This window comes from Plasmodium relictum (assembly GCF_900005765.1).
Source record: "Plasmodium relictum strain SGS1 genome assembly, chromosome: 11".
NCBI classification, from domain to species: domain Eukaryota; phylum Apicomplexa; class Aconoidasida; order Haemosporida; family Plasmodiidae; genus Plasmodium; species Plasmodium relictum.
Window position 1 is genome coordinate 1,400,586 of NC_041689.1, and position 25,863 is coordinate 1,426,448.

Below are 25,863 nucleotides of genomic sequence, written 5' to 3' on the forward strand. Positions count from 1 at the left end.
TTTTGCTTTATAAATTGGTTTTATATTTTTTTTTTTTCTAAATAGTTTATTTTAAAGGAAAAATCATATAACATTTTCCTTTTTGACTTTTTAAATATATGAACTTTGTCATAAAATTAATAGAACTTTCAATATATATGTTGATTTCTTTCTTTTATACTACATCTTAATTTTACTTTTTTTTATATTTTTTATGAGAAAAATATAAAAAAAATTTTTTTAACAATAATGATATTATAACGAAATAACTTAAATATTATGAATAAAAATATAAATATTATCTCAAATAGTTTTTTATTTATGTGCATATAAAAAAAAAGGAATGAACAAAATAATTCAAGGTAAAGCTGCCAGAGTCGTAAGGGTTTATAGGTTTACATGCTTTTTTTTTTTTTTTTTATATATATATATATTTTTTTTATAAGCTTCATTTTTAATTTAAATTAAAAAGAAAAATATAATTTTTTATTTGAAATTATCTTTAATTATATTTAAATTATTTATTTCAAATCAAAATTAAATTTTATTTTCAACTAAGCATTCTTTGATTTATTTCCTCATATAAAAAAATGGTAAATACATAAAATACATCCAAAAAAAATTTTTTTTAGTATATAAAAATCCAAAAAATTATTATAAACATCTTTATATAAATACTTTATAAAAATTAAAGTAAATGTACCATGAATATTATCAAAAAAAATATATATATTCTTCATATACGTATTTTTTTTTTTTTTTCACAAGGGATCAATAAAAAGTTTCAAATTAAAACAAAAGCTTGGAAAAAAGAAGAGGCAAAATAGGCCAGTGCCTCATTGGTATAGATTAAAGAAAGATACGAAAATAAGGTAATAAAAATTTATTATATAAGAAAAAAAAAATAAATAAATAAAATTTTACAAAATATACATATAATTCGACAAATATATACTGTAGTTTAAATGAATGTGAAGCAGTAAATTATAATGTTGTAATTTTTATACTTAAACGTTTAACTTTTTTTCATTATTTTTATTTTATATTCTCCATTTTTAGATATAACACAAAAAGAAGACACTGGAGAAGAACTAAATTAGGATTATAAATAGCCAACTATTTTTTATTTTTATATATAAAAGTTATGAATAAACATAAGCCAAAGATTTAAGAATGCGTTTTTAAGAATTTTTTTTCTGCATTTTTCCTTTTTGTTTTGTTTTATCTTATATAAAAATAGAATATATTAATTTTGAACTATTATAATTCTAATAGAAAATAAATCTTTTAATATAAATTAAGAATTAATTGAGAAATACAATTTAGGAAAAACAAATACTTATTTTTTAATTGCACGAACTAAACGCATAAACTTGAAAAATAAAAAGTAAAATATTTTTATTAAAAATTACAAGTAAATATATATTTTAATTACAATTTATATTATGATATGTATAGAGGAAGAAAGAAATAACAAAAAAAAAAAAAATTCATTATGAGAATAATTTGGTAACTCTTACCTTTTTTTCCCCCATTTTAAGTTTCATTCTTTTTAAATTTTAAAAAAAGTATATTTTTTTATTTAAAAAAAAAATACAAGCACATTAATATATTTATACATAACTTCTGTGGGATAAAAAAAAAAAAAAAATTAAAAAAGAATACATGCAAATTATGTATTTCTTAAATTTACGTAATATTTTTTCCTAAAAGTCTTTTAATAAAAAAGATCGAAAAATCTCAAAATGTGCAAAGAACATTAACCTATTAAATTGTTTTAAAGAGGACAATTTCTTAAAAAAAAAAAAAATTATAAATTTTTAGCGTATTATTTGTTATTCTTTTTTATCATTTAAACAATGATTACAAACGCAACATTTCTTAACTATTATAATTTTATAATTGTAAAATTTATAATATCTTTTTGATTTAATATTTTTTTTTTGTGTGTGTGTGCACAAAACTTATAAAAAAAAATTAATTCTAATTTTTATATGCAAAATACTAAGAATATTTAGTATTTAGATGAAACAAAACAAAATTATGCAATTTTGTAAACAAATAATGAAGTATATTTGTTATTTTTATTTACATAAAAAACTTTTAAATCTGAATTTTTTCTTTTCATTGTTCTTGTCTAAGTTTTTTTAAATTATATAATACAAACTTTATGATTTTTTTATCTATTTTTTTTTTATTTTTCAATTTTTTTTTTTTTTCGGGAAATTTTAATAATGAAAACTATAAATAAAAACTCTCACCTAAAAAACGATGATTTTACCCTTAATGTTAACAATAGCAATGATTTTAACAGAATTTTAGGTGAAATAAAATTAAAACAACTGCAATATGAAAAGGAGAAAACTAAAAAGAATCCTAAATCCAAAATAGAAACGAAGAATGAAAATAAGATCGGAAGTCATAAGAAAGAATTAGAAAAAAATACAATGGAATATAAAAAAATTCTGAGAAAAAATAGAAATAATCATGAAAAATATTCACGAAAGCATAAAAGTGAGGAAAAAATAAAAAAGGAAATTTTTGAGGACACTCCTATTTTTCCTCATATTAAGTCGTTAATTTTAGATCACGAAAGTGAAAGCAGAAATTCTGAATATTCATATGATATGAAAAATGCGAAAGATGAAAAAATTAAAAATAATAATTCCCTTAACAAAAATGGCAATCATACCATATACGACATTTACACAAACACCTTAAAAAAACTTTCAATAAAAGATGAAAATAATTTTTTAAAAGGTAAAAAGAAAGGAAATTTGTATATTAATGATAAAATTCTAGAAAATAAAAAAAAAAATTTATATGGAGGAATAAAAAATAAAAAAAATATGAACTTAATAAACGCAAATATCTCTAATTCTTATGATACATCGTCATATAGCATTATCCAAAGAAGTGAAAGTAATAACTCCAAAAAAAGAGAAAGAGTAAATGATCAAAAACAAAAAGAAGCAAAACAAAAAAAAAGTTACCAGGAAAATCACTGCCTCCATATTAATAACAGAAATTATAATGATATAGAAAACATTAATAATAATTATGCCACAAATAACCAAACGTATTATGATAATAGGTTAGCGGATAATTGTAATATAATCAAAGAAAATCATAATTATAGTAGTGATAAATGCTATGAAGATGAAAACACAAAAGGAAGAAAAAAAGAAAAATTGGAAAAAGAACAAGATGAATATAAATATGAATATGAAGAGAAAAATAAAGGAAAATATCAAGATAATAATGAAGACTATTATATAAATGAAGAGAGTTACGAAAACTCAATAGAAATGGAAAAGAGTCATAAAAGCAACACAAATGAATCAATATCCTTAAAAAATGAAAATTTTCTATTGAAAGATAAAGAAAACCCCAAAAAAAAACAAAAGATGCATATAGAAAATAGTAGCAAATATAATGAAACCGAAAAGGCAAGTGATTATTTAAAAACTCCATTTATGTTGTCCATTGAATGCTTAGATGAAAATGAAAAACAATTAATTAATAAGAGAGAAATAAAAAATGAGGATATGGAAATTATTAACCTAAATCACGGCAATGATATTCTAAGTAATTGTATGGATACATACCATAAAAATAATTCAATCCTAGCACCAGTAAAAAAAAGACCTATAAATAATATGAATTATTTATTAAATGATCAAGCATATGACAAAAAAAAATTACTTAATGAGAAAAAAATTAGAAATTACTCAAAATCAGAAGTAACTACAACTGATTCAGAATATTCATTTAATGAAAATCTAAATATTTCATATGAAAATTTTAAAACTAAAAATAAAAATAAAATGTTTTCTGTAGTAGACGAAAGAAAAAATAAAAAGGATTTATTGAAAATCATAAACAGTAAAAATATTTTAAATATTAGAAAAATCTTAAGAATTATGAGAGAGCTTTATATTGGATTTATAGGATTACAATTAATTTATTTTATAACATACATTTTATTTGGTAACAACAGCGTTTACTTAATCCAAATTATTTCAATATCTTGTACCTTTTTTTCACTTTTGGATGCTAATTATCACGGTTACATACTAAATGGATTTATCGATATATGTATAGCTATTTTTTTAAACATAGCTATCATAAAAGATACATCGGGATTTAAAAGCTTACAAACTGATAATGTGCTAAAAAACATAGCCACATCAAATGTCATTCTACTTTATATGTTTTCTGTATTTTCATTCGTAAACAGCTATTATATATTCAGATTACATTCATTAGAAAAACAAAGTATTAAGCACATTATAAGGAACATTGAATCAAGAAAAGAAAAGGAAATTAAAGTAATTACGTAAATTTTATCATGAACTGTACAAAAAATTTTAAAAAATACATTTTTTTTTTTTATTAATAACATAAGTATGCTTACATAAAAATAAAATAAAATAAAGTAAAATTAAAAATATTTTAAATAATATCTCTTTTTAAGCATTTCACTAATTAAAAATATTTATACTTTTTTTTTGTTTTCTTACATTATCTGATTAAAATATGCAAATAAAAATTTTGTACTTTTTTTTTTGTCTTGTAATAATTTTTAACTTGTTTTATTTTCTAATGTGAAAATTTTTTTTTTTTGATATATTGCACCTATAAAAATAATGAAATTTTTGTATATACAACTTTTTTTATAAAAAAAAATAATTTCCTTGAATATTTATATTTAGAATATGCAATTATTTTTTAACTTTTAGATATTTTATAACACAACTTTAAAAATAATGTATTAATATTTTGATTTCATCATGATTATTTCTTTTCAAATAATAATTATACTTCAAAAAAAAAATGTATGAAACTAAAATATTAAAATGCAGTCAAAAAAAGCACATAAAATCTTTTAATTCTGTTTTTTAATTATATTAAAAATGGAAATTAAAAATATGTAAAAAACCCTTATAAATATGAAGCTTAATACTTTTCATACTTCATTAAAAAAAGAAATGTTGTAAAATTTTGTATTTATTATTATTATTGATTTATGTAACACCTAACTTGTTAATATAAAATTAAAATTTACACTTACACATTTTATATTGTTTTTTTTTTTCCTTTTTGCTGCAAAATTTATCAAAATTTTTTATTTTATAAAAAAATAGCAAATAAGGAAATATATTTTAAATGAAATATGCATTTTAATTATTTTTTTTATTATTATTTAAAAATAATATATTCGTAAATATTTGTCTAGTTATAATAAACATGTAAGTAGACCTAAAGAAATATAGATTAAATGTAATAAAATTAACTTCAAAAAAAATTATGACTATCCGAAAAATTTATGTATATGACAAATTAAAGTGTGCAAAAAAAAAAAAAAAGAAAATTCTATGTCATTTTGCTACATGAAAATATAATTATACATATACAAGATCAATAAGAAAATTTTTGTTTAAAACAAAACTTTTTTAAAAAGTAATTTTAAACTATAATTAAAAATAAAAAAAAAAAAAATTATCCATAAAACACTTACATTTTTTTGAAAAACAATTAAAATTTTTTTTTTGTTTTTTTGTTACTAAATCTGTTTCAATACAAAACGTTCAAATTTTCCTTCAGTTTTAAAGTAAACTTTAAATAACCAAAAAAATAAAAAATATATTTGTCTATTTTAATTTTCATATCTACATATATATAAATAAATACTCATATATATTTTAATTTTAAAATTATATGAGGAATTTTTGTTGAAATGTAAAAGAAACTAAAAAAAAAATTAGTAAGTGAAAAAGAAAAAATATATAATTCATTTTTATGGTATAGCTAATATTAAAATTAGACAATTTAAATTCCTTAATTTATATCATTATAATATTTAATAATTAAATAATATTAAAAATTGTTTACATACAATTGTAGAAAAAATGGAAATGGAAAGCAATTACAAAAAATACGACAATTTCGAAGTTTTAATGAAACAAATATGTAATGAGTTAAAAAAAAGAGATAAAAATAAAAATGGGTTAATGTTATATAATTCTTTTGTTGAAGTAATGAATATATTTCAAATTGAATATGGTAGTCCCATTATAGATTATCTGATGAAAAACTGTTTTGTAACTGAAGATGGTTTTGTAAATTATAAAAATTTATTACTTATTCATGATCCTTCAAAAACAATTAAAAATAATTCTGAACGTATAGCAGAGACAATGAACCCCAAATTTATACATATGCAAGATAAATATGAAGATATTGATAAATCTATGCAAAAAAAAAATGAAATTATAAGAAAACTATATTCTCAATGGGATAAATGCCTATTAAAAGACGAAGAATTCAAAGAAAAATTAATCGATGCAAATATTGATATAACTCCAGAATTTGAAAGGTCTTTATATTTATATGGACCCAGTAGATCATTAAGTTTTGCAAATGTAATGAAAACATTATATATTAACAGTAGTAGAAATAGAAAAAATAGAAACAATTTTATAAACAAAATAAAGGATGAGAAATGGCGCAAATTAAATGTTGATGAAAATGTACAATGCTTTCAGGAGCCTCACAGAAATCCCATAGTATGGGAGGAACCAAATATCATAGATGCAGATAATTTAATTGAAAATGTTGAAGCTATTTCAAAATATTTAAAGGGGGAAGAAAATTTTAACTTAAACAAAGAAACAATATCAAAAGATTTTTTTAATAATACAGTAAAAAATTTAATAAAAAATTATATTGCTAATAAAATTTCAGAAAAAGAATTTTACTTATGCTTAAGTAAATTGAATATATCAATAACACAAGAATTAAACAATTTAATTAAATATCATGAATCTGACAGTAATGGGAAATTCAAAGATTTTGCCACAATAATACATAGATGCATACCAAAAAATATATCACATAGTTTACAAACAGGCATAGAATTAGCGCCAGTAGAAAAAAATAATACATATACAAACTTAAATTTTACTTTTAATAATTTCCATGGTAATAACTTATCTTCTGATAACTTTAATGATAATAAGTGAGATAATAGATTAATAAATATTAGCTATTCCACTTTAAATAAGGAATTTTTGTAACTTGATACAAAAAAATGTGAAATAATTTTTATACGGCCATAAACTAAATGTTCTTTATCATACATAATTCTCTGTCTGAAATGTAGAATGACGTAGTCTATTGCATTTTTTCCGAAATACGCAAAAATAAAATAAAATAAAAATATTAAATAAAAATAATCGATTAAATCATAAAAATTTTCAAAATCACAAATTTGTTAGTAGATTTATGAAATGTTTTCCGTTAATTATAAACAGTTGAATTATTAAATTTTGCATCGTATTAGAATAAATTAACCTAGAGATATTTTTTAGTTAAATAATAAAGAAAAAAAAGAAATATTATATAAATTTTTCTATTTTAAAAAATACAAAAATGCTTACTATGAATAAACTTAGAAATAATTCTAACCGCTTTTTTTTTATTATTATTTCAAAGCAATGAATATTATTTATATAATAGCTTTTTATTTATTGTTTTAGATTTTGTTTCACACTTTTTTCTGATATTTCCATTTAACAGAATTGTCTTCTATTTTTTTTTTCTTTTTTTTTGTGCTTATAATAAATTTTGATAGAAATTCAATCAAGTAATATACATATTTGCTTACATTTATGCCCTTTTATCATTACGATTAAAATATAAGCATGTATTTACATTTTATAATAAATATAAAAAAAATCATAGCATTAAATTAAATATATAAATTTCTCCTCTTTCATAAAGATGTTAAATAATGTCAGATATTAATTGTCTTTATTCATATTTATAATAAAGATAAAATTAATATGAAGAATAATTCATTTATAACATTTAATATATATATATTACAATTTTTTAAAAGATAGATAATTTAAAAACAATTCCTTAAAATCATATGAAAGTGGTATCATAAAATACAATTTTAAATTATATAACAATTTTCGCCATGAAAGAAAAATAATTATAAAGCAAAATTACCTCGAAATTATGCTTTCTTACAGGTGAGCGTATGATTCTTTATACTTCTATACTTTTCCTAAAATTAATATTTAAATAAAAATTGGTTATATCTTTAAAAAATGATAAGAAACTTTATTTTTCCTTTTTTTTTAACTATTCAAGTTTGAGTTTCCACATAATTTGTATTATTTATTTGACAAAACTTTAGAAGTTTTTAAGGAAGAAAATGAATTAGCCAATTATAAATATTCTTTAGGAATACATTCTAAAATAAATACTAGACATTTAACACTTTTAAATTAACATAAAATATTTACACTTAAAAAATATAACTTCTACAACTTTCAAGTAACTAAATATTTAACTATATCACTTTATTTTCATAGTGATTTTTTATTCTTTTATATTAAAAAAATCATAAACAAGATAAAAAAAAGGTTCATGAATTCCTTATTCAATGCTTTAATGACCAATGTATTATAAGTTATAAAAATTGAATTATCATGAAATATTTCGTAAAATTATGAATGCAAATGTTTCTTTTATATAAAGATTTTGAGTTTTTTAATTCAATAGTCCATAAATTTTTATTTTAGAATTTACAGAAAATATTCATATATTAAAAAATGGAAACTATCCCAAAAAAAGAAAATAGTTACTTATATATGTTTTTTCTAAATTAGTGTATAACTTCTTAATTTTCAATTAATATACACAATTTTTAAAATTTTTTATAAAATTATAGTTCTTACTAAATTAAAATACAATTTTTTTATATAAAAAGAAACGATATATAAAGCAGTCAATAAATATCATGTTTCTGGAAAACTTTCAATTTAAATTGTCTTAATGTATTTTTTTAGAAAAACTATCAGCATAATTATTAGAAAATATAAGTTTAATTAGTGATATAGTTAATTATTATAAAGATTTTTTTTTCCTTGTCTATAATTTATTATATAAAATTTATGTATATTTTTCTTTTTCATTATTTATGTTTTAAGTAAGAATGAATATGTTATTTTTTTAGTAAAAAAAAAAAATCATAAACATAGTAATATTGGATATATATATATGTATATTTAAATTCCATACCTGAAATAAAATATATTTAATTTTCTTTTTTACAAAATTTCGTAAATATCTAAGAAATACATATAAAAACAAGATTCGTAGAAATAAAGTATGATATTATATGATGTTATTCTTATGTATGTAGCTTTCAGGATAATAAGGATAAAAAAAAAATTATATATATATACTTTTGGTATATTTAAAAAGAAAACTAAATTATACTCTTTTTTTTTTATACTTAATGATCATAAATTAATTCAAGGCTTTGATTTTGCATCTTCATATATTTACTTTTTATTTCAATTTTTACATTTTTTAAAGGTTATTTAAAAAGTTTCTATAAACATTAAAAAATTAACGAAAATATCAATTTATGAAATGAAAAATTTTCAAAACAAAATTTGTATTTTTGTATATAAATTGCAAAGATTCTTTTTTGAATAAGTTCAGTAGTATAAAAATATTTATTCTGAATAATCAATAAAAACTCTATCTTTTTTATTCAAAATTATATGTTTAATATATAAATTTTATTATCTTATTTTCTTTTAAATGATTTTTAATACGTAAAAAAATAAAGAGAAATTAAGTATCTATTGGAATGACGTAGATATATCTGAATTATATAGCAAAATACTATTTCTAATATCTAATACATATGCCAAATATAATTTTAACTTGTATTTTCAAGTATATTTATTTACTGATATTTTTTCATATATTTTTAACATTATTACATTTTATATTTGAATACTGTTCATACTTTAAAATTTTTAATATTTGTTCTTGTTGTATGATGTATTCTATGATATATAATAGAGCAAAAAAGAATATATAAATTGTTTATCAATAAATGTAAGTAATAATTTAGCAACAAAATTCAAAAAAACATATAAATAACTTTTAAGTAAAAATTCATTCATTAAAGATTTATTTGTTTTTTTTAATCCATTTATCACATTCTTCATCTTAAAAAATTTTTTTTGTATGAATAATTTATTATTTCTTATTAAAGTACATAGATTATTACTACAACAAGGTGTGTATATTTTTTTTATTTTCCATTACTTGAAAGTATATTTTTCATAATAATTTAATTGTTTTACATTAAGTTAATATTTTATATTTCATTTTATTCTCTTTAAAAAAGAACTGTTGCATAATATAGTTCTTTTAGATAAATATATATTCATTAAAATAGAACTACAATAGTTATATTTTTTATAAAAATAGTTTATAGGAAATTTTTATGTTGCTTAAATAGAAAAGATAATACATTTGTTATGAAGGTTTAAAAAAACATAATTTTTGAGGTCGTATTTTTTAAATGCAACATAAATTATTGGATAATGGGGTCTCGCTATACTAGATTTTCGAAAAAATATATTCTTAAAGGGTATAAATAAAAAGAATTTTAGTTTATAAAATTTCACTTGGGTTTGTATTAATTCATATATACTCATATGTTAAAATTAGATATAATTTTTTTTAAAGTATTTTAATCAATGTTTCATATATTTTATAGGCTTTAATTTATTAAAATCCCTTTATATATGATTAATTAATGTTCCAAAATATAAGATTATGATGTACCAACTATTTTTTCTATTGTACATTCTTTTTTGGGAATTCCGGATAAAAAACCTTAAACGTACTTTCTTTTAATGTAATACTCTAAAAAAAGTGGAAAAAAAAAATTTCTTTGGAATAATATTCCAAATATTTATTATTCTTAATAGATTATTTTCTTTCTTTTATACGGACAAATAATATTTATAACTATATGAAATATACAACTTATTAAACATAAGAACAACCGTAAGGTAAAAATTTTACATACCAATGTTATAAATTGTCATTATAAAAATTAGTTTTTTTTAAATTATCATGTCTATAAATTTTGTCTATATTTCTCTAATATAAAAACAAAGCATATAATAAAATCAAGGAATAAAATAAAATATATAATAAAATAATTACAATAACACAGTTTTTAAAAAAAATTATTACACTATAATTTAAATTATTTCATTAAAAATATGCAAATAAAAATAGTAAAAAATTTAGTAGAATAAAGTTTAAATTGTCATTGCCATATAAAGAATTAAAAATAAAATCAATACATAATTAAATAACTAAAAGTAACATAGAATAAAAAAAAAATGTATATTAATTAGAATAATATTCAAATTTATAAAAAGGTCTAAAAAGTACTTATAGTCTTAGATAGTAAATATAATTTATTAATTATTAATTTAAAAATATATTAAGTAATATAAAAGTTAGAATAATTATTTATTAAAGGTATATTCAAAATAAAGTCCACTTTTAAATAAAATTTATATGTATAATAAATAAATGTAAATAGATACTTTTAAAAACTATTAAATATTTTATTTAGATATATTAATGTTATAAATTTTCCAAATTAATATTAATTAAAAATTATAAATAATAAAAAAAAAAATTCTTAAATAATTCTATTCAATTTATCTTAAAATTTATTAAAAAATATTAATTATTTAGAAAAATAATATTACAAAATTTATTTTTAATAATAATAATAATAAAACATTATGCATAATTAACATATTATTAACAGTAATTTAAAATTTCATTTTAATTTAATTAATTTATTGTATAATTTTAATTAATTTAACTTTATTTTTTTATTTAATTTCCCCCTTTATATTTTAATTTACTATATACTTATTTTAAATTATTATATTTTTTTAATATTTATTTATTTAAGAAGTTTAATTATCTATGATGCATAATTATTTTATCTTTTACACTAAATTAATTATTTAATTTAATTTAATTTAATTTAATTTAATTTAATTTAATTTAATTTAATTTAATTTAATTTAAATTTATTTAAACTATATTAATAAACAAAATGAATGACATTTCAATTAAATTAATTATTAATAATATATTTAAATTAATTATATAATTCTCACTTTATCCTAATATATATCTATTTATTATAAATAATTTTTTTTTTTATAGAATAATTATTTAGTTAAACTCGTTTTGCTTATATTTCAAAAATTGTTTTAATATTAATTTAATTTATGCAGTAATTATTGTTAATTTTATCTATTTATAGTATCTCTTATTTAATTTGATAAATTATTTTCCCTATTTAATTAAAAAAAAAAATCAATAATACTTCATTATAATTAATATTAATTTATATTTTCAATTAAATAAATAAGTTAAAAATGTTTTATTATAATTTATCTTAATATTTTAATTTTTAATTAAGATAATTAATTATAAATAATTATATATATTTTTTTAAATTTAATTTAATTTAATTAATTAAGAATAATTTTTTAATGTATTTATTATTTCCTTTATGTATTTATTTTATATATATTATAATTAATTTAATATAAATATATATAATTTTATTTTTATTTTCAATTATTAAAATTAATTAATAATATAAAAAATATTTATTTATTTATAAATAAAATTACAATTAAAATATATATATTTACTATATATACATATATGGTTTAATTAATATATATACTTTTATTTATTAAAATTAATAACATATATAACATTTTGCTTAATTTATTTATAGTTAAAATTTTAATTAAAATTATATTTATTTTTACTTTTTAATTAACAAAATTACTTGTTTTTACTTATTAAAAATAACAAATAGTACGTGTATATATATTAATTAATTAATAGGGTTTTATAAAAAAGTATATTTTATTTGATTAAATAAAGTTATATTAATTTTTTATATGATTGTTATTATTATTAATTAATTAAAAATTAATTTATTTATAATATATAATATATTTTTATTTTATTTACTTAATTTAGTTAATATATCTATTTATTATTTTTATATTTTTAAATTAATGAATTATAATATATTGTGTAATTTATAAATAACTTTTTTAAATTAATGTATGTATTTTTATTTTATTTTTCAATTTAATATTATAATTTTTTTTATAATTTTTATTTATTATAATAATTAATAAATGAATATTTTATTTAATTAATTAACAATTAAAACTTTAATTAAAAATACATATTATTACATTATTTATTTAATTTTAATTTATTTAGTTATATAATATAATAAACAATTTATGCAATTTTTAAGTTATTTATTAAGCATATAATATTTTCTTTCAGTTTATTTATCTTTAAAATAATATTTAATTTAATATAATTTATATTATTTATTCTGATTTTAATATTTAATTTTATTTTATTCTACTATATTTAATTTAATTATATTTTATTTATTTATTTTTATTTTAATTTAATTAATTAATCAGTAATTTGTTTATTTTAATTTAAATAATTAGTTAATTTATTTATTTAATTTTATTTAATTAATTAGTTAATTTATTTATTTAATTTTATTTAATTAATTAGTTAATTTGTTTATTTTAATTTAAATAATTAATTTATTTATTTAATTTTATTTAATTAATTAGTTAATTTATTTATTTTAATTTAATTAATCAATTTATTTATTTATTTTAATTTTAAATTAATATGATTTTATTTTATTTATTTGATTTTATATTTATTTTTATTAATTTAATCAAACGTTACTATTAATTTATTTATTTTATGTAATTATGTTAATTTTTTTATTATATATCCTACATCACAATAATTAATAATTATTAAAATTATTTTTATTTTAATTTATATATTAAACATTAATTTTAATTAAATGTAAATTATATAAATTGATTTTTAGTATTTAAATCTCATTATAATATTATTTATTCATATTATTAATAAATAATATTATTATGGGATTTATTTGTTTAAATTAATCAATCTAATAATTCAGTATTGTTTGATCAGTTTTTAAATTTTATAATAAAAAATGTTTATTTTATTTTTTACGCTCTTATAATTTTTGATTCAATTAGGAAAACATATTTATTTTTTTGTCTAAATTTTTTTAAAAGCGTTATAATTTAAAACTTATTATAATATTATTGCATGTTATAAGTGTAATTTGATATTAAAACATGAAATTTTTTTTGTGTTTTTCTTTTCCCACTTCTTTTAATTATAAATTCATTGTTTATTGTTAAAACACATTCCTATTATAAAATATATTATAGAATTGTAGAAAGGATAACAAATGTAAAAGCTATTTTAAGAATGGATAACTTTTTATTCTAAAACGATTATTCTTTATGGCTTTATTTACGTTTAGTTCCCTAAGAAAATTTTCTTTTGAAATTATAAAACTATTGTTACAATAGTGCATAATATAGCAATATTATAACGTTTTATTTAAAACAAAACAAAAAATTCAATATATTATTGAACATGAAATAACTGTAAATATAAATTTACTAGTATTATAAAGTTTTAAATCTTTATAATTTATATATTATAAAACGTGTTATATGATGAAAAATATGATATAGTTTATTATTATTATTTTTTCTCATATGATAAAATATATGCTAATGGGGAATAAATGAAATTGATATATAAGTTATATTCACATTCTATAGTATTAAGGAATAAATTATAAAATTATTTTTATATTATATTTTTTTTTAAATGTTTCAATTTGACTTATATTGCTAAAAATTGAAAATTTTAAGCACTAAAAAAAACAACTTTGAAATTACCAAAAAAAATATACATATTCAAAGTTAATCATTCTTTATAATTCAAGTGTTTTGTAAAGAAGTGAAAACTATATTTTGAGTGAAATAATACTTTTTTATCCTTTTTTGTCTTATCAAAATAAATCTTAAGATTTAGAAAAAATATTCCTTATAACTATACTATTTAACTACTGACGAAAAAAATCAACACAGTTATAATGTAGTGACTTTTAAAACATACTTTTTATTTAAATAGTTTCACTAAGAACATTTATCTTTTATATTTGATTTATCAAAACTATGATTAATTTTATATATAAAATAATTAAATAAAATGCACATTGAAATTTTTTTTATATATAGATGCTTTCATAAAAAATAATGAAGATAAAACTTTCTTTTTTCTAATGTTTTTAAATTTTTAGAAATATATCATTCCGAAGGGTCCTATGTAGTCTGAAAAAAAGATATATATTTTCTTTTTGGTATAACATAAAAATAGTTAATTTGAATAAATTAACTTTATTTTTTGATGATGTAGACAACACCTTTTTTTTAAAAAAAAAATAGATAAATAAAAATTTCTTTTTAGCTTTTACAGGAGTTTTAAGACTTTTATAAATTATACAATAAATATTTTTGGAATAAGTCTTCAAGAAGTTCTCATTTTTTTTATGAAATTTTAACCTTTTTTAATTTTATTTATGTTTATAAAAAAACAAAAAATCATTTCAATGGATATATAACAAATGGTGAAGGAAGAACAGAGTTTTTCTATTTTTTATCTTTTGTTCCATTCTAAATAAAATAAAATAATAATAAAACAATGTTATCCATATAAATATAAGAATAAAATATAAATATTTTATTATACCAAATAGCATTATATACAAAATAAAAAGTAAAATTATATTCTTATACTACAAACAAATATGGTAAAGCTTTTAATACGTAATAAACAAATGATTTTAAAATTCTAGCTTATATATTTTTATACTCTTTTTTTTCCTAAGATTATAAATGTTTTTCTAGAACGAAACTTTATATAATATTAAAATAAATATTCCTAAATATTCTAATTAAATTTCTTATTTAAAAACATTAATTTACCTCCAGTTCATAACAACTATTATGTATTATTTTTATTATTAAAAATTGATATTTTATTTGACTGTAATGAATTTATAAAAAAGGTAATTTCTTTGTGTGATACACGAATTAATATTGAGATACTAATTAATTATTTATGATGTATTTATAGAAAGATTTAGCTAAAAATAGAAAAATTTATTAGTATTTTATATAAGAAAAAAAAATATTATCATGAAATCGGAAAAAAAAATATTTATTAGGAATTCAATGTATTTTTATGAATAGAAAAATTTTAAACTTTATTTGATATTTTATTTTAAAAAAAAATAGTAGAATTTTTAGGATCACGTTTCTTGTATAAATAAAATACTCTATAAAAACCAAGCTATTAGTAAACATTATGTATTAACATATATTTGTAGTGAACAGATGGATTTTATATATTTTATTATTGTAACATTTAGACTAATACTCATGTACTTATTCGTTTCTTAGGTACATTTTATACTATTTTAAGAAATATATATAATAATTTGTATATATATTTTTTTATTTTTTCATTATTTCCGAGAATGATTAGCGTATCTTTTGTTTATTATTTTACAAGGAAAAAGCATCTACTAAATTTATTTCATTTTTTGTATTTATAAACTTGTGAAAATGTTTTGTTATTTTTAAGATAAAAACTTCATGAATCATGTCTTTATTTTTATTTATTTGTGAAATTGTTTTAATTTTAGTTCAGTGGGAATGAACTATACCTTTTTTTTTGAATTTTTAATAACATTTATATATATTTAAAGAAAGACGCAAAGAAAATATATCATTTTAAAATATATTATTAAAAAATGTACTACTTATTCTAATAAAATAAATGAAAAATAGACAAAATAGAAAACATGTACCTATTTATTTTATTTAGTACTTATTTACTTTTCTAATTTTTATGTTATAATTTACAATATTATGTATATAAATATAAAAATGTGGTATATAAAATAAAATAGTTTTATAATATCATAAAACATATTATAGTTAAAGCTTTTTCCTAAAGGTTTCCATTAGAAGATATGAAACTTTTTTTTTTACTAAGAAAATAAAATTGCAAAAATTAAAGTTTCAATTGTGTTTTCAGTATTATTTTTTATTACTTTTTCAAGGAGAATTCAGATAAAAATTTTTTTTATATTATATTTAAATTTCATTGTATGGTTTATATTTAATTGAAAAAGTAGAATTTTAATTTTAGAAAATATAAATTGGAAAAATAATTTATCTGAATTAAAATATGAATATACGTAAAAAAGTATAGTTTAATAAATGCTATTTTATAGATTTACTAATTTTTGAGCTATAAACAATAAATAGTATGCATTTTTTTTTTCTAATGTTCTTAGTTAAAAGTTATATGGCACTCATTAGAAAAGATGGGAATTTTACTGGATAATATTTTTAAATAAAAATGTTAATGATAATGAAAAATAAGTGAGGTATTATGAGAAAGAAATTATTTCAAATTAATTTAAAAATAAAAAGGAAATAATTTGATGAATAATAATATGATATAGAATTATAAAATAGTTTCAAAATATAAAATGAATATTTTTTTTTTAAATTTAACAGAAATTGCTATTTAAAATATTAAGCACATTCTAATAAATTATAATTTTAAGTGAGATTAATTTTTTTTCCTTACTATGTAATTTTTATACGTAAATAAAAACAATACAATTCACAAATTTAATCAATTTAAGGTTAATATATAACAGAATATATTGGATATATATTTATGAAACTTGATGTACAGTTTCATTCAATGAATCATCTTTAAGTTTCAAGACAATTTTGTCTTTCAATATTAAAAAAAAAAATTATTCAAAACTACAATTAATCAAAATTGACATTTTAATTACTTTCTATGTTTTCATTTTCTCTTCGTCTAAAAATTTTTTTAAAAGCTACAATACTTTTTTTTGGTGAAAAAGAATGATTTCTCATGGATAAATGGTGTTACATTTTTAATAGGAAAATAAAAAAACTTCATACAAAAAAGATAAAAAAATTATATAATTTATTTTGTATTATTAAAAATAACTGAAATATTAATTTTTAAAACAAACTGAAAACATAATTTTGACTAAAAAATCTTTAAAAGCAAAGCTTTCGATGAAGCTCATTATTTATTTTTATAACTTTTGTTTTTTAATAAAACTTCAGTTGAATTATCTCCATTTATTTATAATATTTATGGGAACTTTAAATTTTAATATTTTAATAATTTTAAATATATTCATGGATTATTAGGCATGGTTAAGTTTTGTAATTTTATTTAGTCAAGTCTTATCTCTTCGTATATTTTTTATGTATAGGGATCTTAAATTATATACTTTAAAGGATCTCTTATGAGAAAATGAAAATTTATTTTTTAAAATGGATACTTATGCTCATATAATTTATTTTATGCTTCAAATCTTCAATGGTTTTATTTTCAAATTATATAAAAATTTTCTTAAGATTTTTTTTTTTATTAAACAATTTAAAATTTATATATTTAATATTTTATTAAAAAATATTTATTTTTGTAATGAAAATATTATTTCCAAAAAATTTATTTTTAATTTTTAATATAATACTTTATTTATTTGAAAAATAAAAATTAAAAAAATTTTATATATATATTTTAAAAGTATATGTATTTAAAATTTTTTTATATTTTATTTTTTTTTAAAAACATATACAGAGAGGATTTTTTCTTAAAGAACATATATTTTATTATTTATTTTTTTACTTCCATCAATTTTAAATTAAAAATTTTAGTAATTTAAAAATATTCTTCTACTTATTTATATATATAAAATTATATTCTTTTCCTTTGATTGTATCTAAAAAAGTTTTAAATAAAGAAGTAAAAAGCTATTAAATTATTTTTTTTATAATTAAATGTATATTTTAAAAATTAACTAGAACTATAAGAATTTTTTTTTTCTCCCTATTTTAAATCAAGAAAAATTATACATTTTGCATTTTAAATATTTAAGAAAATAATATCAATTAAAATTCAAGTTTTAATAATAGAATTATAAAATTTTAATGATCATTTTATAATTTATGGAACCCATAGATCATTTGAATTCAAATATTTTATATGTCGGTAGTTGTTCTGAAAAAGAGAATGTAATAAAAGATTTGTTTCTGACAGCTTTAACAACGTCAATTAAGGAAGTAGATGAAAAAAATTACTATTTAATTCAAACATTAATGAAATATGAAAACGAAATAAACAGATGTATTGATATGAGTAATTATTACATAAATGAAGCTCATTCATCTAATTTAAAGTCTGAAAAAGTAAGGCGTAAATTGAGAATTCACATATACACCATTTTTAAAGATGGGGAAAAAGAAATAAATTATCCTTCAGATATAAAATATGAAGATTCAGTTAACATATATAAATATGTTACTCCGTCATCATTTACTTTTAATATTCATGGTTATATATTAAACTCAGATGAAAATGAGTCATGTGAAAAAGAAAAATCATCTTTTAAAGGAACCTATGAGCATAATACAGATAATTTAGAAAAAAAATGTGTAATAACAAAGGAAATGGATAATGAAAATTCATATAGTGAATTAGATGATATATCAGAAAATAATGAACATATTGATTATTATAATACAAATGCTATGAAATTTACTTCCTTTTTTTCAACTATAATGGTTATAAGGGATAAAGAAACAATTATATATGATAAAAAAAATAAAAGTTATTATGATTGTGATAAGTTAACTTTTACTCGAATAATTGGTGAAAAAAAAAATGAAACAATTAAGATATTCCTTTTTTTGGATCAGAAAGTTCCCTTTTTTGAACTTTCCCCTCAATTAAAGAAATTTATGCAATCCTCTGAAGAAACACTACCAGAAATAATAAAGTGTATTTATGAATATAGTTTAGAAAAAGATTTAGTTGATTCATGTAATATGAAAACCGATGAAGTACTAAGAGATATATTAGAGGTAGATGAATATGAATTTTCCGAATTACCTAAACTTTTGAAGAAACATATTTCTATTCAGAAACCAATAGTTCTAGAACATACTATTGATTTAGAGAACACTGAGGAATCAGAAAGTATATATGACATCGTTATTGATACATTTGAGCCTTACGTATCTTTTGAGGATGGTCATTTTAAAAAATTTGTTCTTGATTCTCATCACTTAACTAAATTATTAGAATTTTTAAAAAATAATGATAATGATGATGTAATTAATAATAAAATAAACGAAGCTACTATTTATGAATATAATAATAAAAATTACCATAATAATAATTGTAATGATAAATCAGGTAAAAATAAAAAACAAAAAAATGAATTTTCTTTGATTGAAAAAAATCAAATTAATTATCAAAAAATTACAAATGAAAATATTGTCTTAAAAGAAAATCAAGAAAATGAGAATAAAAATATGGCAGTTAGTATCAAAAATAATAATCACTTAATAGATGGGAATAATGAAAGCATGGAAAAAGGAAAAGAAAAAGAGGAAAATATAAAGATTGAAGAGGATGAAAAGAAGGAAAATAATGAGAAATATTTAAAAAAGGAAAACTTTGAAAGTGGACTTAATAAAATGAAAGATAGAGAGAATGAGAAAGTAAATTTAAAAAAAAGTGAAGAACAAATTTATAATAATGAATGGTATGAATTTTTTGATGAAAATAAAAAAAATGCAAATATAGCTACTATGGGAATATCGATATTCGAAAAAATAAATGGAATTCAAAAAGAAATAGATGATATAAATGAAAAAATTATAAATATTTTATGTAAAATTAAACATAAAAACAGTCTAAGATTACATTATAAACATTTTTATGAAAATCCTTGTGAATTTATTGATTATATAATGAATAGCAAATTTTCTGTAGATTATGAAAATATAAATGATAATAATTATATTTATGAGCAAGCAGTTAATATTAATGATGACAATTATTATAAGCTTCCATGGATTCATAGAGGTATTTCAAAATATTTATTAATTAAAAATAAAAATTTTGATGATGTTCTTAAATCTGTTTTAAATTCTATGAATTTGGAATATAAAAGGAAACTAAATATTAATTCAGATGCAAATAAAAAGCAAAAAATGTTTTTAAGAACAGAAAAAGTAGATCCTCACAAGGGATATATGAATTACATTTGTAATACTCAACAAGAGGTAAAAAATAATGCGTATTATTATCCCCTAAATAAAAATATGAGTTATGCAGAGCCTTTTAATAGTTCAACTCAAGATTATGGTAATGATATGAATTATGTAAATAATAATATTCATAACCCTAGTTTCAACATTACTTCAAATACGTATGATAGATTAACAAAAAATATAACTATTCAAAATAACTATATGCAAAATAATGAACAAGATAGCTTTTGTTCGTATAACCAGCAGGGTGCATATTCTCAATATATGAATGCCCCTTTTAATGAATTAGCTGCTGAAAATAATTTGAACCCAATGTATAATATGGCATCAATGGAAATGTACCAAAAGGAGGGTTTCTATAATTCTAATAATGTTATTCCATAAAATATAAAAGTTTAAGAGTCGTAAAATGTGAAACTTTTAAAAAAAAATAAGTTTTTTTTATTAAAAGAATAAAAATAAAATTTTAATTTTTCACAACGTATTTTTAAAGTATTTTAAATATTTAATCATTTTACTTTTTTTTTTTTTAATTTCAATATATAGACTGATTAAAAATAATTTTTTTTAGTTCAATTTTTTTAATTTTTTTATAATAAAAAAGGCTTATATACTTCAAGTATTTTTTATTTTTATTTGGTTGCGGGTATTAATACATCTGTAAACATATATCTTGATGGTCTTAATAAAGATCCCTTATTATCTCTTCTGTCGACATAATCTCCCCAATTTCCTGATAAATTATTGTAGGTAAAATTTAAAGCAAATGATCTAAATGGTTTTTCTGATGAAGGAATTGCAAATGTTTTGGTATCAGGATTATTTTCTCCATAAGGTATCATGCCATATCTCCATATATGTTTTGGTTTAAAGTTAACTATTGGTTCATCATCTTTTATAGTTAAATACTGGCATAATTGATTAAAGCTGTTTTTTTGTGTTGCATCTTTTAATGCCTTTTCCCTGACAAATAATAATAAACATAAAAATATTAGTGTATTTAAATGATATAGTAAATTAAATATGCATTAATATTTGATATAAATGTCGATATTAATTTTATGTTTATGAGTAAATATGTTAAGAAACTTTATATATTCTACATAAGAATTTACCATAAATCTGTGAGCCTTTCATGATCTTGACTATAATCATCAATATTTTTATTTTGCAATTCACTTTGTGTATCAAAAAAATTATTTTCTTTCATATCGTCTACTACTCCTAGCTCTAGCATATTTGTTATATCTATAATGTTTTGATAAATATTATTATGATAAGTTGTTATAATAGAAGTAGTTCCCAAGAAGGCCAAAAGAGCTACTAATTGATAACGTATATCAGGGTTATGTTTTAAAATAAAATTTTTTATTGGATTAAAGCAAAAATTGCCACAGCTTTTTAGAGTTTTGTAAATATTCTCTACAATGTAATTAATATAATATTTATATGATCTTATATGTAATAAAAAGTTATTATATCTGAAATTTTCCCCATAATATGAATTATCATATGTATATACGTTATATTTCTCTTTATCTTTTACAACCCATTTAGGATGTTGTTTACCACCACTTAATCTAACTTTACTTTTAAAAAAAAATCTCACATTATTTAATCGCAACTAAAAAAAAAAAAAGATAAATAATGAAATATACACTTAGTTATTAAAAAGAATTATGAACAAAATTCAGATGTTCAAATAATTATACATTAAAAATATAATAATAAATTATTTTTTTTTTTATTATATATAAAAAAAAGCAATAGTATTCTTTTTTTTTTTTTTTACCATAATTTATAAATATTTTTAACAATACATGAGGATTATTTTATTTGAAATAAATAATTTTGATTATCTTTATGAATTTTTAATAAAAATTACTTAATCTTTTTTTTGTAAAAAATTCTTTGTAAATTTTTTTTTCACATTTATATAAAATATTAAAAAAAGAAGTACTAATAAAAAAATTAAGAAATATATGAAAGGGTAAAATAGTTAAAAGAAGAATGTATATAAATATATTTATGTATATATATGTACAAAATTATTAAAATTATGTTAAACCCATTATGTAATGAAAAAATATTACACTGATATAGTTTTTTTTAAAAAAAAAAATCCGATTAAGCCTTCCTTTACACAAGTATATCTTAAGAATCGATAAGGATTATTTATATTAACTATGCGTATTTTTATATTATTATTTTCTTTCTTCTATTTTAAATATTATTTTATTTTAAATTAAATGTATTTCATTTTATAAATTGTTTATTTGAAGTGTTTTTTTTTTTTTTAAATACATAATATATTATATTATATTTTGTTAATTATACAATAAAAATCAATGCATTTGTTTTTTACTATCAGAAAATTAAAAATAAGTGCAAAAATATGTTATATTTTATTATTTTTTTGTTATATTTATGTAAATAATTTTCAAAAAAATTATAATTTTAGTTTAATTATGAGATTGAAAAGCTAACGAAGAAAGAAAAAAAATATGAATTTAAGCATAATATATAAAGAAATATTATAATACTTTAATTGTTTTTCTTCAATAATATTTTATATAAATATTTCAAGTTTTTTATTTAAAGAAGAAATAACTATATATTAATGTATTATTTTAAAATTTTACATATAAGCATATCTTATGTAGCAATAAAAAGGAAAAAAAAAGAAAATTACACTTTTTTTGATAAATGTTTTAGAATTTTTTTAGTTTATATATGCAAATAAAAATATTTTTTTTTCATTTATATTAAAAAAAAAAATAAAATAAATGTTTAATTAAAATTATATATTACTATAATATAAAATATAAGAAAGAAAATTTGATATGATATACATCTTATTTTGTTGAATTTGTGAAACTACTAAATTAAATTAAAAAAGCATATATTATGTACAAAGATGTTTTCTATGAATACTAAGATTCTTAAAGAGTAACAAAAAAAAAAAAATAAAATAAAAAGAAAAAGAAAAAAGAAAAGAAATAAATAAAAAGGATTAAAGATATAATAAAAAAAAAAAAAAATCAACAAAATATATAACGAAAAATAGAATTAATAATAAAAAAATCTCAATTGATGTAGTATAACAAATAATTTATTTTATAATTTTATTTGTATCTTTTTTATTATATTATATATTTAAATTATTAATGCAAATAAATTTAATGATTCACAGTTTGTTGTTTTGAATTTTCATTATTGTAATATTCATTATCAATTTTTTCTATATTGTCTTCGTCTTCAGAATTTTCATTTTTTTTTTCAGATTCCTTTTTTATTTTTCTTTTTTTGGCATTTTCTCTGTATCCCAAAAAAAAAAAAAAAAATAAAATAAATTATTAAATTGTAAACATATAGATACTTATGCATTTATATTGATATGAACAAAATATAATGGATACATTTTTATATAAAAAATAATCTATGAAATATTATTATTTTATTAAACTTTTATTTTTCTTACATTTCAATTTCTTTCCATCTTTTCATTAGTAAAAGATATTCATATTCAAGTCGTTTTCTATAAAGAACAGCTAATTCTTTACTTTTTTCAAAACCATATATACTTACACGAAAATAACAGTCACATTTAACAAAAAAATTATGTTGGTAGTTTCTTTTGCAAAATAAGACACGCCATGCCCCACTAGCATGCCATCTTACTCCTTTAACATTGCAGCAATATTTTTTCCAGTTAATGTTTTTTAAATTTTTTAAAACATCTTCTCTATTTGAATAAATAGTTCTTCTTATAAAGGAAGAAGATAATAAAGATAAAGGAAGAGTCGCGTTTTTTTCAACCTCCCTTTTATTATATTTGTAATTTAATAAATAATTTTCATATAACTCAACTTCTTTATCATTATCAATATTTATATTGTTTATATTTATTTTTTCGCTTAATTTTTCTTTTTCTATATAATCCCTATATTTTTCTATATCAAATTTTTCTTGGTGTGGTTGTATTAATTTTAACATATATTCTAGAAAAAAAAAAAATACATATATATATGAATATACTTATAATTTTGTCCTTGATTTTAATTTATATATTAAAAAGAATATAATATTGTAATAAGTTCATAAAAATATAAAAGTTAAATTTTCACGTTAAAAAATTTGATAAACACATTTTAAAAATAAAATAATGTAAATATTACTTCTTTTTTGAACAACTCTTTTTACTCCGAAGTATTTCTTATCATTAGAAAATATTAGGCTAGTTGATTTAGGTTGAATTTTACATGATAAAAAATTTGAGAAATATTTATTTAAATCTTTTTTAATATTACTACACATAATATTTTTGTAAGAGTTTTTATTTAAGTATTTCTTATTTAGTAACAAGGAGGTAATCATTTTATAAAGATAAAAAATTAAAAAAAATAATTCATTAAAATGATAACATCTTTATTCTCTTTTTGAATGAATCCTCCAAAAAAAAAAAAAATTTCTAAAAATATATTTACTTTTACATAATATATTTCATTTATTTTTATAATTTACTTTTTTTTTTTTAAATTTATTATTCATATTTTCTTTTTATTAATTTTTTTTTTTTTTTTTTTGCAAAATAAATTAGAACAAGAAAAAAATAAATATAATGCTGAAAAAAAAATGAATAAATATAAACTATGGTGAGAACATTCAAATAAAATTACATTAATTTTTATCATATTATATGCTTATTTAGCTATTTTATTTTATAAATGTTTTTGTTTGTGCAAAATTTATGAAGACATAAAACTTGTTAAGTAAAAGTTTTAATAATTTAAATTATTCCAATTATAGAAGAAAAACTAATTTTTTAGTCTTTTAAGAAGTTGAAGGAAAAAACCATTGAAATATGTTT

General features: G+C 17.1%; 6 protein-coding genes across 6 annotated transcripts, besides 1 other annotated feature; 4 read left to right on the forward strand and 2 right to left on the reverse strand.

Moving 5' to 3' along the window:
* Positions 1-569: 569 nt before the first annotated feature.
* On the forward strand, positions 570-1,087 carry PRELSG_1136600 (60S ribosomal protein L39, putative; the record flags this gene model as incomplete). Its single annotated transcript, XM_028677651.1, has 3 exons — positions 570-572; positions 748-851; positions 1,039-1,087. The coding sequence occupies 3 exons, from the start codon at positions 570-572 to the stop codon at positions 1,085-1,087; spliced, it is 156 nt and encodes a 51-aa protein (XP_028534019.1).
* A 1,126-nt stretch (positions 1,088-2,213) lies between these two features.
* PRELSG_1136700 (conserved Plasmodium protein, unknown function) lies at positions 2,214-4,322 on the forward strand (the record flags this gene model as incomplete). The annotated part of the gene is made up of 1 exon (XM_028677652.1): positions 2,214-4,322. The coding sequence occupies one exon, from the start codon at positions 2,214-2,216 to the stop codon at positions 4,320-4,322; it is 2,109 nt and encodes a 702-aa protein (XP_028534020.1).
* Positions 4,323-5,891: 1,569 nt separating this feature from the next.
* Positions 5,892-7,004, forward strand: PRELSG_1136800 (conserved Plasmodium protein, unknown function; the record flags this gene model as incomplete). Its single annotated transcript, XM_028677653.1, has 1 exon — positions 5,892-7,004. One exon carries the CDS (start codon positions 5,892-5,894, stop codon positions 7,002-7,004), a length of 1,113 nt encoding a protein of 370 aa, XP_028534021.1.
* Positions 7,005-12,157: 5,153 nt separating this feature from the next.
* Positions 12,158-13,517: a sequence feature.
* Positions 13,518-18,881: 5,364 nt separating this feature from the next.
* PRELSG_1136900 (SWI/SNF-related matrix-associated actin-dependent regulator of chromatin, putative) lies at positions 18,882-21,377 on the forward strand (the record flags this gene model as incomplete). Its single annotated transcript, XM_028677654.1, has 1 exon — positions 18,882-21,377. One exon carries the CDS (start codon positions 18,882-18,884, stop codon positions 21,375-21,377), a length of 2,496 nt encoding a protein of 831 aa, XP_028534022.1.
* Positions 21,378-21,625: 248 nt separating this feature from the next.
* PRELSG_1137000 (conserved Plasmodium protein, unknown function) lies at positions 21,626-22,788 on the reverse strand (the record flags this gene model as incomplete). The annotated part of the gene is made up of 3 exons (XM_028677655.1): positions 21,626-21,956; positions 22,109-22,617; positions 22,786-22,788. 3 exons carry the CDS (start codon positions 22,786-22,788, stop codon positions 21,626-21,628), a joined length of 843 nt encoding a protein of 280 aa, XP_028534023.1.
* A 1,384-nt stretch (positions 22,789-24,172) lies between these two features.
* Positions 24,173-25,370, reverse strand: ApiAP2 (transcription factor with AP2 domain(s), putative; the record flags this gene model as incomplete). The annotated part of the gene is made up of 3 exons (XM_028677657.1): positions 24,173-24,311; positions 24,475-24,994; positions 25,172-25,370. 3 exons carry the CDS (start codon positions 25,368-25,370, stop codon positions 24,173-24,175), a joined length of 858 nt encoding a protein of 285 aa, XP_028534024.1.
* Positions 25,371-25,863: the final 493 nt, after the last annotated feature.